The 13,477-nt window shown below is 36.8% G+C and overlaps 1 protein-coding gene across 3 annotated transcripts in view; it reads right to left on the bottom strand.

Moving 5' to 3' along the window:
- Positions 1 to 13,477, bottom strand: part of Arhgap42 (Rho GTPase activating protein 42) — a 273,624-nt gene that overhangs the window by 198,149 nt on the left and 61,998 nt on the right. For all 3 annotated transcript variants that reach the window (XM_047516700.1, XM_047516699.1, XM_047516701.1), the window contains exon 2: positions 10,058 to 10,153. In XM_047516700.1, the coding sequence (XP_047372656.1) occupies positions 10,058 to 10,153 (96 nt within the window). The remainder of the gene's footprint in view (positions 1 to 10,057; positions 10,154 to 13,477) is intronic.

Raw genomic sequence — 13,477 nt, 5'->3', positions numbered from 1 at the left:
AACCCCTGACTCACTCTGAACTGGCAAAGGCTTCCTTGCTGTAATTCATCTCCTATATGGATGCCAGGATAAAGTTCCTAAAGAGCAACTTCAATCAAAAGGCCTGAGTATCTCTTGAGTATCTGCATTTTAAAATCTGGACTACAGAGCAATAATGTTCTCTGGTTCTCAATCCTTATTCTCCTGTTAAGAGGATATTACATCCCAGTTTTCTTCAATGCTGCAATTATCAAAACAATGAAAACGAGCATGCAGTCAGACTGAACAAGGGAAGAGATCAGATGATCCAGAGTAGGAGGACAGATAGAAAAGCAGAGAAATGCTTCAACATTCTAAATGCTTTAGAAGTAATCTAGCGCTGGTACAGCCAGCACGACTCAAAAGCATTTACTGCTTTTGCACCAAATGATTTTGTACCTGGAATTAGATCAATACCTATGGAGTCATGTAAATTTGCTGACAACAGGGAATGGCAGGTAAAACAAGGTTCATTTTATGGATAGTTTGTCAAAACACTACTCTCTTGAAATAACAAATATTTAGATATTAAAATTATAGAACAAAATTCAAATAATCTTCCTCCTTCTTGTATCTCCAGAAACATAAGTGAATATACTTATTTTATCATCTAACTCCTCTGACAAGAACACAAAACTCATTGGGGCAGGGGTTTTTGTTTGTTTGTTTGTTTTTTGTTTTTTGATCTGTTTTGCACACTAATATATCTTTAGCATCCAACACAGTACTTGACAAATCATAGGTGATTGGTAAGTATTTAGTGGGTAAATAAACTAAAAGTAAACTAAGAGTCAAGTTCATGACTTAGGAGCTAAGTGGTCAAGGATTTAGTACCTGTGTGACTTCAGAAAAATCATTTCACCTTTAAGTCTCATGGAAAATAACAGCATTAGTTTCCATGTTTGTCAAGTTCTCTTTCTACTCTAATAAGCTATATTGGGATTCTAGGAACTCACAGCAGCATTGCTAAGTCAGAAGCATCATTTCTAATCATTAAGAAAATCAAGAGCTCATGAAACTCCCTACTTCCCCACACTCACATGTCTATAAAGGAGGTAAAAGAACGATTCCACAATTAGAGAAATGCAGCTCCCAGACAGACATAAACAACTCCACACCAAGAAAACAACTGCAGAAATAATACTATCTTCAAAGCTGGGGCAGAATTCACCTTATACTCAATGCGGGGTGGAATAAATTCTACAAAGCAAACTGGGAAACTACAAATAAAATAGGGCCTATAGGTTGAACTTTAAGGAATGACATATCACCACTGACCTTTTTCCAAAGGCTCAGTGGTTGGGTGCCAGTGAGTTCAATCCCTGGAACCACCCCCCCCCCAAAAAAAAAAGAAAGAAAAAGAAGAAATTATGAAATTATAAGTTATTTGTATGATTTCAATTTACTAAGACCAATCTAGTCATACAAACATTAAATGAAAAATTCCACCTATGGTTTTATGGCCTTTGTGCAACTGCATTAAAAGAACACAAATAGCCACAGCTTACATTTAAAATCAGGCTGGCTATACCCAATTTTCTTCTGGTGATGCACATAGAGAAATGGCCAAATAAACATTTTAAGGAAGCTTAGCCTAAGTAAACTTCTTATATTTTCCAGATCAACCTTTTGAAAATGCAAAAATGATCATACCACTTCTCTAATTAATGTTCTGCAATGACTTTTTTAGTGCATTTAGGTTAAACTTCCCTTTGTCTACCTGCCAGACCCTTCACATGCCTTTTCCCCCTGGATGTCTGCTTTCCAGCTCAAGGGCTGCATTCATCCCTTCCCTAGATCTGGAATGTTTTCTTCCCTTTCCCTTGGCCTACCACTTCTCTGTGGCTGCTTTAAACATGACTTTCTCAGAGGCCTTCCCTCAACTTCTCACTCACCCAACCTAGGTCTGTCTTGAATATGTTCTCAATACAATATAATTTGCTTCTGGAGCATGCAACACAATTGTGATCTGACAGTATTTGGTTGCTTAATGTTGGTCTCCCCAGTGAAAATATACATTACCCAAGTTATAGACAGTACCTCAGTCCTGGCTGGCATTTGAGGACTTATTCGAAGAGTGATTTTTCAGACACACACACAAAAAATGCAAGCACAGGCAGGTTTAGAAGAGTGGCAAGAGAAAGCTACAAAACAGGTTTCTGACTCTAATCTCCAGTCCTTTAGTTTTAGCATATTACTCTTATAGAAGAGAAAACACTATACTATTATTACTTTGGCTGTCATACAACCTAGGCTTTATATAGTCAAGTCTGGATGGGTCTACCTCTCAACTTTTTCACACTTTCTATGCATATCCAAGAAAGCACTAGGAGTATGGATCTGGGGGTAACCAATTTGAGTGAGTTCATAAAATATCAGAATTTACAAATAATGAGGATCGACTATATGTAACCATGTCCATGTTACAGTGGACCACCATATTTATTTCACTCTGTAATCTTCTTTGTGGAAATTATTTTTTGAGCTATCACTAACCACAGATGACAGTTCTTGAACTCCTTTTGTACCCATTCTAAAATAATAAGCCTTTTGTTAACAGTTATTTCATCCTAAAAGAAGGGTGCTGTTACCATCTTATCCATGAAGGAAAAAGTTTTGCTACATTTCACCACCAAGTCCCCAGGAAGAAATATAACAGGGTAACAGCTGCGTGAAACACAATAGGGAGTCAATAAGCACTGAACAAATTAAAGAAGAGCAAAAAAATATTTAATTCCAGTTTGAAATTTAATATTTACAAATATTAGAAAACTCACAAATGTTTCAAATGTACACGTGAAAATTATGTGTTCAAGTGTGTGCATAAATATATAAACTAGTTCTCAAAATTTAGTCCATTATGACACTGAAAGGAATCATGCTAGACATAACTAAATGAGTACAAATTTTCATTTACTCTTTAATATGACTCTAAAATTCTATTTATGTACCTTAAAGTGATTTCTTCCTAGGAAGCTTAACTACATTTTGCAGAGAGGTTATTCACCCAACTAATATTAAGCTTTGGCTACAAATAAAGCTGTAAATCACTATGTAGAATTAGAAATGTGAGTAAAATTTACTTTCTGACTCAAAGAGCACATAATTTGCTGGAGGAAAAGTCTGGGCATTCAGTGGTAACAGTCTGAACTACTTTTTTAAAAATATCACAAAAGAAGTTTCAGGCAAGAAATGTATACCAATAAGTGAAAAGACAATTTTTCAGGCTTCTAAAATGACAAGTTTTCATATTATTGTTTTTCATCAAAGTCTGAAATTTTAAAAACTAATTAATTTAAAATTTAATTAAATGATCTCTTTAGAATACCAGATGATCTGATGAAAACATGTTTCTCAAGTATCATATTAAGAAAGGAGTGCCACCTAAAACGTGCAACCTTTCCAGCTGTTTCAGTTCGTTAAGTGTGGGTGGTTTCTGTGTGGGTGCAAAAATAAGGGTGGTTTAAAAAAAAAAGTGGATAACAATAATTCAATTGTCCAACAGAGACCTATTAAAAGTAAAATATGCTTCCTCTGTCAAGTTCAAAAGAAAATGTTATTTATATAAACAACTTAGGCATTTGGAAATGCTTCGCTTTAATACAGCACTTCCTGATTTATACAGCCACATTTAACTGGGGAGTAAGAAGGGTTTGTATAAACTGATGGATTTTCTTCAATTCGGCATATGAGTAGGTACTTTGTTTCCTTGAATTTAACCTCTTTTCAATTGTTGTTTATAATGGTATTGTCTTTGGTTTACAAACACCTTCCCAAGAAAATGCTTAAGGACAGTTTTACGATCACATAAGCTTATTTCTTTATGTCAGGATATCACTTGATAAGTATTAAGAGTAATCTGAATGGATGAGTACTGGTAGCTTGTAACTAAATTTTGAAAAAAGTCTTAACAGAAGCATTTTTCAAAAACGTAGTAGTTTAATTTTATTAGTTTACATCGAAGAAGAAAATGGGTTTTTATTTAAATAGAAATGAGTTCTTTTTAACTAAAATTATTAACAATCTTTTAAATATATATTCTGGATGTATAACATACCAGCTATCTTTAACCTGAAACACAAGTTACTATCTCTCAAAGTGTTTCTACACTATATCAGAATCCCTTCAAAAGACACCAACTATTGGTTAGACCTCCCACCCTGTAATCTACAGTCTTATTTATCATTTGGAAAACAGAATCAAATATTTTTTCCAGACACCTAACAGATGCATTCTAAAGTAAGTATATTTATTTGACTGAATATTTGTGCATTTATGCATTTTTCCCACACATATGTTCATATATTTCCATACAAAAGTTTATCTTTAAGAATGCAACATGCGGGCTGGGGCTAAAGCTCAGTTGGTAGAGTGCTTGCCTTGCAAGCACAAGGCCCTGGGTTCAATTCCCAGCACCGCAAAAAAAAAAAAAAAGAATGCAACATGCTCTTGACTATTAATGAGTATTGAACAAATGAATGATTATTAAGCTGTTGCTATGTCTGCATATTTGCATTCAAATCAGTAAACACAGGAACAGAAATAAACTAGTTAAGTCAGAAATAGCTGGGTGATTATCACAAAATATATTTTGATATGAATTACCTAACCCATTGCCTCATTTCTCAGCTGAGTTTAGAATTATAACCTCAGTTGACAAATGGTAGTGTGTTGCCTATCTCTACCACAAGAATGTTCTGTTTAGGTGTGTCTAAAGGAATGAAGTCCCCACCTAAAATATTTACTAGCAAACTGACTCTCCTTCTTGGTAAATGTTTAATCTCTTGAGTGCAAAGCTCATACTGTCCAAGACTTTCCTGAGAGTTACCCTATCACACAACATCACTAACCCAGCTGTTTATGCACAACTTCGAATGGACTTTCCAATGGTTTTCAAGATTACACAGAATGAATAAACTTTGCCTCATATTAATGACTAACATTTTAATTGGCATGAGTTCAGCTTGACTAACAATAACTGATTTTTTTTTTTTTAAATCTAGACTTGGGCTTAAAATGACTTCAAACCGTAGGCTATAAATACAACAACACAGAGTAATCTGCATATTCTGCCTTTGGTATGGACATAAATTCCAAAGAAATATACTAGATGTGAAGCTTTCACAGTGATATCTTTGAACTTCCAGATGTTCAAACTGAACCACTGTGAACAGTGTTTTCAATAGAATAGAATACTATTTTCTGTATAGACAGCCTTTTGTTTCTTATTTGTAAGTTTTTAAGGCTGTGCACACGATTCATGTTGGAACATTATCAATTCCCATACATATATATGTATCAGCACTGATGCAAAAGGTACTGAGTTTTCACATTGGCATGCATGCAACTGTGTAATTAGTTTTTTAATGGTACATTTTATATCTAACATATCCCATAAACATATTATTTGAGTAGGATTGCAGCTTATACCAGTTTTCATCACTCCCCTCCCGTCTACCAGCAATTTCCAAGCCCCAAGTGTCTCACACTATCTTCCTATCTCAAGGACTTTCCTCAGTTCAAAAATCCAAAGCAGGGGCTGGGGCTGTAGCTCAGTGGCAGAGTGCTTGCCTCCCATGTATGAGGCATGTGTTCAAACCTTAGCACCACATAAAAATAAATAAAGTAAAGGCATTCTGTCCATCTACAATTATAAAAAATTGGGAAAAAAATCCAAAGCAGTATAAAAATGGGCAGTGAGAGCAGCTGTGAGAAATCGGATGGACTCAGCAGGCTGCTTCCCACTCATCCTGAGCTACAGTGGGCAGATGAAAAGGAGCCAGTGAACTCTCACCTGTAACTAATTTATGCTTAGAGAGAATTAATGCTTTAGAGAAGAGAGAAGCAATGGCCTCTTGGTGCTCTCAGATGGAAAGAAGAGTGCTGAAAACAGAGACAGGATGCCTCCCTGCTTGGGACTTCAGCCCTGGAAACAACAGACCTGCTCTCAGGGCCACAGGAATTCCCCACTGGGTCCTGGACAACTAGTCTCATTTTGCTTCCTTCCTAGCCAGCAATGTTTCACTGGCACCGAAAAAAAAAAAAAAAAAAAAAAAAAAGCACAAGGTCAAAAGGGTATGGTCTAGAGGACATGGAAGATTGATAGACCAGACACAGTTCTACACATCTAACAAACTCCCAGAACACCTTCCACCAATGAGAGAATTATGCTGATAGAGTAATACCACCTTCTTTTTGTTACTTCACTCCAGATCTGTACTTCATCCTCTTCCTCAGCAAGTACACTGAAAGCAGGCATCTTACTAACCCTCTAGTTCTCCCACTGCTCTCCCTATTCCCACCACCATACACATCAGCAGACTGACTTCACAAGTCATTTTGCACTCATGTGGCTTACTTAGATGAGCTTTTGTGTAAGTCATCAAATTTTGCAGTTATGTCATCTGTAAGTCTCAAGGCTACTCTGGCCTGAGTGTTTTAGATATTACTCAATGCTAATAGGCACAGCTGTCTTACTTCATTCTTCTTTCATTAAATCAGAGGAATAAAGAAACAGCTGAAACTGGGGCTTCCACAAGCTAAAGTAAAGATAGCTGAAACTCTGTACCTTCTCACACAGAAACAAAACTGATTATGGTACGTCAGAGTAATCCTTGCACTTCATCCACACCAGCCTTACATGATTAGTAAGGGATATATTTCTCCCAGCTCATGGTCCTTGAACAACAGGTCAGGATAGTTTCATAATTCCCCATGTTGAGAATGATTATTCCAAGTCTTCTATTATTTTATTATTTAGAATTTAATTAATAATATACAATGTATTTAGAGGCTTGGTTAAAGGATAAAAATGTTGGATGGTTAAGTTATAGAAACATATCTGTAGTTTCACATTAGTTGTTCCAAAAGTAATTCTTGCTTATAAATCATTTGACTTGGAGCCAGGGGTGTAGTTCAGTATTAAAGTGCTTGCCAGGCATGCAAAAGGCCCTGGTTCCCCAGTATCACAAAAGTAAATTAATTAATTAAGTTGCTTAGCTCTGAGTTAGTTTTCCCTAACAAAGTTTTGGTATTTAAATCAGATTCAAGTACGTAGTACTTAAATAAGCCTCCTGATCTAAAATTAGCAAAGAACTTCACTCCTGTATATTATTCAGCATCTGATCTCCAAACTATCATCTAACTTCTTAAGGCCCTTAAACATTAGAAATTAATCTAATAGTAATTACCTATAATAAGCCTTCTGATCAATTCATACCTCTCAAAACTAACTTGCAACCGCTGCACAACAATGATCACTTAGCCAAAGTGGAAAGAGTTAAACAGACCACTGTTGAGATATCAAGTCCACTGCAACCCAGAGAAATTACCTGATGTCTGCCTAAAATACTGCAGAGAAGAGTAATTAAAAACCCAACCTTGGGCTGGAGTAGTGGCTCAGTGGTAAAGTGCTTGCCTCATATCTGTGAGGTACTGGGTTCTGTCCTCAGCACTGCATAAAAATGAGTAAATAAATAAAGGTATTGGGCTAGGGATATAGCTCAGTTGGTAGAGTGCTTGTCTTGTAAGCACAAGGCCCTGGGTTCAATCCCTGGCATCACAAATTAATTAATTAATTAAAGAAAGAAAGGTATTGGGTCCATCTACAACTAAAAATAAAAATAAAAAAAACAACCTCCACAGCAGCCACAGACATGTGATGCTTAAAAGAAAATAAAAGAATATGCATAAAGATGTTTATTGTCCTCTTAACAATAACAGGTGGGAGATCAACCAGAAGCAACCTGCATGTACTCTAGAGATTATTTCATAAATTCTTGTGTATGAACCTGATGGAATACAGTCATGAAACCATGACTGTGAAAACCCAAAAATATTTGCTACAATCCTTTTTCCAAAGGAAAATTATATGTATTATCCTATTAGACAAATATGCATATAATGTGGAAAAAATTAAAGTTTATACAGAAAATTACATCATTTATCCAACAAAGTAACTGAAGTTCTATCATGAGTAAAGTTAAGTGCTAAGGTTTAAATGGCTTAAAAAAAGAAACAGATCTGGCCTCTGACTTCATGGACTTTAGTTTTACAACTAAGAAAAAAATTAATTTTATATGAATCTTATATTTTTCTAAATAATAGTGCTAGTATATTTTCTTATCAATATATCAAGGCTTTTATCCACCTACATTAGGGACTAGATACTTATGACACAAATATCAATAAATGACAATCATGGGCCAGGGATGTAGTTCAGTGGTAGAGCAAATGCTTAGCATATACTGACTTAGATCCCCAGTGGAGGCAGAGAGACATGCAAAATGTCACTATTGCTCCAAATGTTGATGGTGCATGACCACTAATGCTGATCACCCCCATTCATCCTGTGAGGACAAAGGAGTCATTCTGCTTGAAGTCCATGTGGCAGGGCTCTCACTGTTTCCTGGAGACTCTCTAACAGGCAAGTCTGGGTCACCTTTCATTCCAGACTGAGGCAGAAGTAGGTATCCATGATCCCAGAGACCAGTCCCCTCTATGCTCCCTCAGAATAATTCATGCTCACAGAGACAAGCAGTCAAAGTGATCACTGGCATATACCCTCAGAAAGATCACCAACTTGTACATAATTGTGTACATCTGATGTAAACTGCACATGCAAAAATAGCTTGTCTAAGGACTGTGCACTCTGCCCAGTGATTTCTCCAGGAGAGTTCTTGTGAATATAAGCAAGCTGACACCATGGGATGAATGAGAAACTCATGCAGTTCATCTTCTCCTGACAGCCCTCCTCTTGTAGGGAAAATACAGCTTTTTTTTCACAGCAAGTTTTGGACTTACTATTGAGATTTTCAAAACTAATAAAATACATTTGTTTGGGAATACAGACATAACTGGTAAAAGTATAGAAGAAAAATAAAGGTCAGAGAAAGGAGAGGAATGTGATTGTGGGGAGGCCTGGAGGGCCTGCTAGTCAAGTATGGTCCTGGCATCAGGAGCACTGACATCCCCTAAAGTCTATTAGCAATACAGAACTGTGGGGATATAGCTCAGAGGTAGAGTGCTTGCCTAGCATGCATGAGGCCCTAGGTTCAACACGCAGTACTACAAAACAAACAAATAAAAAGAAAGAAATACAGATCTGTACTTTCCACCCAGAGTTTACTATCAGAATCTGCATTTAATAAGATCTCCAGGTGTTTCATGTACATGTTAATTGGAAATCACTGTTCTAAGTACTTATAATTTGTATTTTTATACTTGGAAAGTGGGCACACTTAGTATTATTTTCTAAAATGTCCACATATACTTCGTACACTCTTTTAATTATGCAACAGATCTCTAATCCAGCCTACAAGAGGTCCCACATGCACAAACTGGTAACTAGCGATCTCTAAAAGGTGGGGAGAGAATGCACCATGAACCTTATCTTCAAACAGCACAAACTCAAATATAGACAAAAGTTTGAAGATCATATAATTGAACCCCCACTTTTACTCAAAATGAATCTGTGTCATTCAGAAGGGGCATGCCTTTCCCAGGGTCAGATTGCTAAATGACTGTGGCAAAGTCAGACCATGGCTCAAGTGTCCTGATCTGTAGTAATGCCCTGTGTCTTGCCAGAAAACCTGTTTAATACATCATCACTAACTAAACATGATTTGTTTTCTTTACAAACAAATGTTCTAAAAAGGAAATCAGTATTAAGGAAAAAAGTAAGATAATTCTGAAAACCTGTACCAAGCATATTTAATAGTAGATGCCCAATACACGTTTGGTTGAATGACTTACTTTGAGGCAGGGACATACATTGTTATCCAGATTTTCTCAGAGGGTTAACCTAGGCTATAGGCTGATAAAGTAATTTCCTCATGGGGAAAAAAAATAGTCTTCAAGTTGAAAAACAGTTTATAGTATTTTTTTCCACAAACCCCCCCAAAATTACCCTTAGAGTTTTATTAAAGCCAGAGACTATTTTAGATGTTCGTTATTTAGGTGTGCGAATTTGTTGGACCTCAATGAAATAAATAAATAAGACTTTTAAAATCATAGGATATTGACAAATGGTAGTACTCACCAATACTAATTTCATCATCTGTTTCAGCATCACCAATACATTCAAACTGGAAGTCTTGTAGTGACTGGGAAAATTTCTGTACTGCCATAGACAGATCTGCAATTAAAATACATGAAAATTGTGATAAGGTGAGGAACCATGGAATACTAAAGAGTTTCCACATGTAATATTTTATGACTTTGGTTCTAGTATCACATCCACCAGGGTTTTTTAAATACCAGTTTGGTGCCAGGTACAGTGGTGCATGCCTATAATCCCAGCAACTTGGAACACTGAGGCAGAAGGATCACAAGTTCAAGGTCAGACTCAGCAACTTAGTAAGACACTGTCTCAAAATAAAAAAGATTGAGGATGTAACTCAGTGGTAAAGCACCCCAAGCTCAATCCCTACTATCAATAAAACAGTTAATTTATCTAATTAAATACCAGTTTGGCAAATTTAAGCAAAATTAAAGAGACCACTAAACAAACATTTTAGAAACTGGATCTACCCAGCCCAAAGGGATTTGCCTCTTTAAAGAGAGTTTTGATGCCAGAAGTATATTATGTGGAAGCCAATTTATCAAATCAAGGAATTAACCCTCATTACAAGTGGACGATTTATTGAAAAAAAAAAAAAAAAAAGAAGGAATGCCACTGAGGTTGCTAGTGGGTGGAAAAAGGCAAATCTTGATTAGAAAGCATCACTAATGATATGCTGTACAGACTGTGGGAAAGATAGGAAACGTGTTTTTAACCATAAACTACTAGCTAAATCTAGAAGGTGAAAGGTGCCCAGAAAGTTTATTTACAAATAGCTTTGTGATTTACAGGAGATTAAAGCTAAACATACTCTCCTCAAACAAGATGCAGAGTCTACCAGAACTCAGAAAAAGAATGATTTATTTCTGGGCAGAAAAAAGAAAATCTCAAAAAAGACAGACATAAATCCCTGAGAAGCCAACAGCCTAGAATGCACCCCAGTGGGGTGATTCGGATTGCACAGTCCAGTCTGGAGCCTGGCTGCCTGTGTTGAAATCCATTGCCCCCACATATAATTCCTTGCTATGTAACCTTGGGCAAATTATTTTATTCCCCTGGGTCTTTGTTCTATTCTGCACAAAAAATGGAATAACAATTGCATAACCAACTCATACGACTGTTTTCAGGATTAAATGAAATAATAAATGCAAAGGATTTAGAACAGTGTCAGCATTTAATAGGCGCTCTTTAAATTTGTTAAGAAAATTAAAAATAACAAACCTTCCTGAGCAACATCAGAGAAACTTTAAAGGTCACATTTCTCAGAGCTATGATCTTTTATGCTGACCCTATCAAAGATGTCTTCACCAGTGATAAAATGCATTTTTTTTTTTTTCTGGAATTCACTCTGTACTTCATTTAATAGCAACCTCCTTGCATGAGTTCAAGTCCATGCCTGAACCCTCATATTTGACATAAGCAATAGGAACTGATAAAAGAATCTCTGCTTGACTAATCTTGATCATACCCATCTAAGCTCTCTTCTCAAGTAGGCCTCCACCTTGGTTCCCATCCTTACTGGGTTTACACAGCCTACACAAGAGTTCCACTATGCTAGTTTACAGTGAATCCCCTTCCTTCAATATCTGCTCCAATTCCTCAACCCCCATCTTTGATGTATATTATCCCTTGCCCTGACTTCATTCAGCTAGAACTCTCTTACCTGTTATGTCTCTTCTAAGTCATTTTCTATCTACAAACTTTCCCTACACCTGCTCTCACTAGGCTATCAATCCCCACTTGTTTTTGCTGTATTTGGATTTGAGCCCAATCTCTTGCCTATTGTTAACAGTCTTGACACCTATTGTGAGAGTCTTGAATAAATTCTTCCTTGCCATTCTAACAAGTGCCAGAATAATTTTTTCCTTAACAGAACAACTGAGGTCACACACCTTATTCAGGACTGTGACAGTCCAAGCAACTGAAAAGTTGGCATTTGAAGAGTTAATAGGCCCCTGAACATGAAGATTAACTTTTACACCACTGTGATCCAAGGACCCATCAACATGCTCACCAAGGGCAAATGTGAAGATCAAAGGTTCTCAAGCTGTAAAGTCTGGTTGGTTTTGTTCTGCCTGTGTGTGTGTGTATGTGTGTTTTATTTTGTTTGTTTCGCTATGTTGTTTTGTTTTAAACATTCATTGTGTGCACTGGAGAGTTTCTTTTTGTTTTGTTGTTGTTGTTGCTGTTGTTTTTTAATTCTGGTTTAAAAAATTTTATCAGGCTCTAGAAAGGAAGCTACTGGCAAAGTAATATCTTTTCTTACAAAAGAGGAAAAAGTCTGGGATCAGCTATGCATTCTACTTCAGAAGTATTTTCAATTCAAAAGAGCAGGTCTGCTTTAGACTTTCAGGAAAAAAGATGAAGAGAACCTCCTTAGTGAATTATTAGTCAATGAGAAAAACAAGGGTTTTGTCAGAACTAGACTTTACCAATTAGCTGAAAGGCCTTGGACAATCACTCATCCTTTCTGAGGCTCATTTTTCTTATCTATACAACAGAGAATTAATGCTTAACTTGCAGAGCTGATAGGAAGACTAAATGAAGTATGTGCCTGCTGCATATTAGGCAACTCAACGAATGGCATCAGTCATTATCCTTCAGTCCAGCTCACACAGGTAGCAAAGTTAACTGGCCTTTCAAAGAGGGGTACTGTGCCAAAGTGTGCATTTATCTGACACAGTGTACTGCTCTAAGGGTAGAGAAATCAGCATACCCATATATAATATTATGAGAAGACCAAAAAAGAAAGCTGACTCCTAGGAAATTTTAATCCAAGCTGTATGTGGATACTCTGAGACTGGGGGAACGTGTTTGGTTTAACATCACTTTATTTTTACTTGGACAATATAAAGAAGGCCTATGCTGTACTGGGTTTGGGGCTGCAGATGCAATTCCTACAGCAGAGTTGAGGTAGGACTACATGGGCATATAAAATATACAGAGATTCCGTGATGAATACCCTTCCTTCTTCTCCTCTTAACCACCACCGGGAGTCCTTCTGAGCTGGACTCAAGCTCAAATGAGCTATTTGGAAGTTCTCTCTTTAGTGAATTCCTGGCATAATCCCTCATTTCTTCCTATTCTTTACCTGATATGGCTCCTCAACTGAGAAAGGAACTACACAGCTCTGTCCTTTCACAGAGATCCTATGATTGCACTGTAATAATTCCTATCCCCAAACAGGAACACAGAAGCCCACTTATAAGCCACCCTGTCAATATAGCCAAGGGACTGGAGTATGAGCTCTGGAGGCAGAATCCTGATTCTATCAGCAACAAGTAGCATGATTAAGTACCAAAACCTCTCTGTAGTTCAGTATCTGCATCTGTTACATGGAATAGAATCCACCTCTTGGGCCATTCTGAGAAGTGAATTAATACAAAGGAAGCATGTAGA

The sequence above is a fragment of the Sciurus carolinensis genome, chromosome 11 (assembly GCF_902686445.1).
Source record: "Sciurus carolinensis chromosome 11, mSciCar1.2, whole genome shotgun sequence".
Classification (NCBI taxonomy): Eukaryota; Metazoa; Chordata; class Mammalia; order Rodentia; family Sciuridae; genus Sciurus; species Sciurus carolinensis.
The sequence above is the reverse complement of the archived record's forward strand: the minus strand, read 5'-3'. Positions and strand labels throughout refer to the sequence as shown.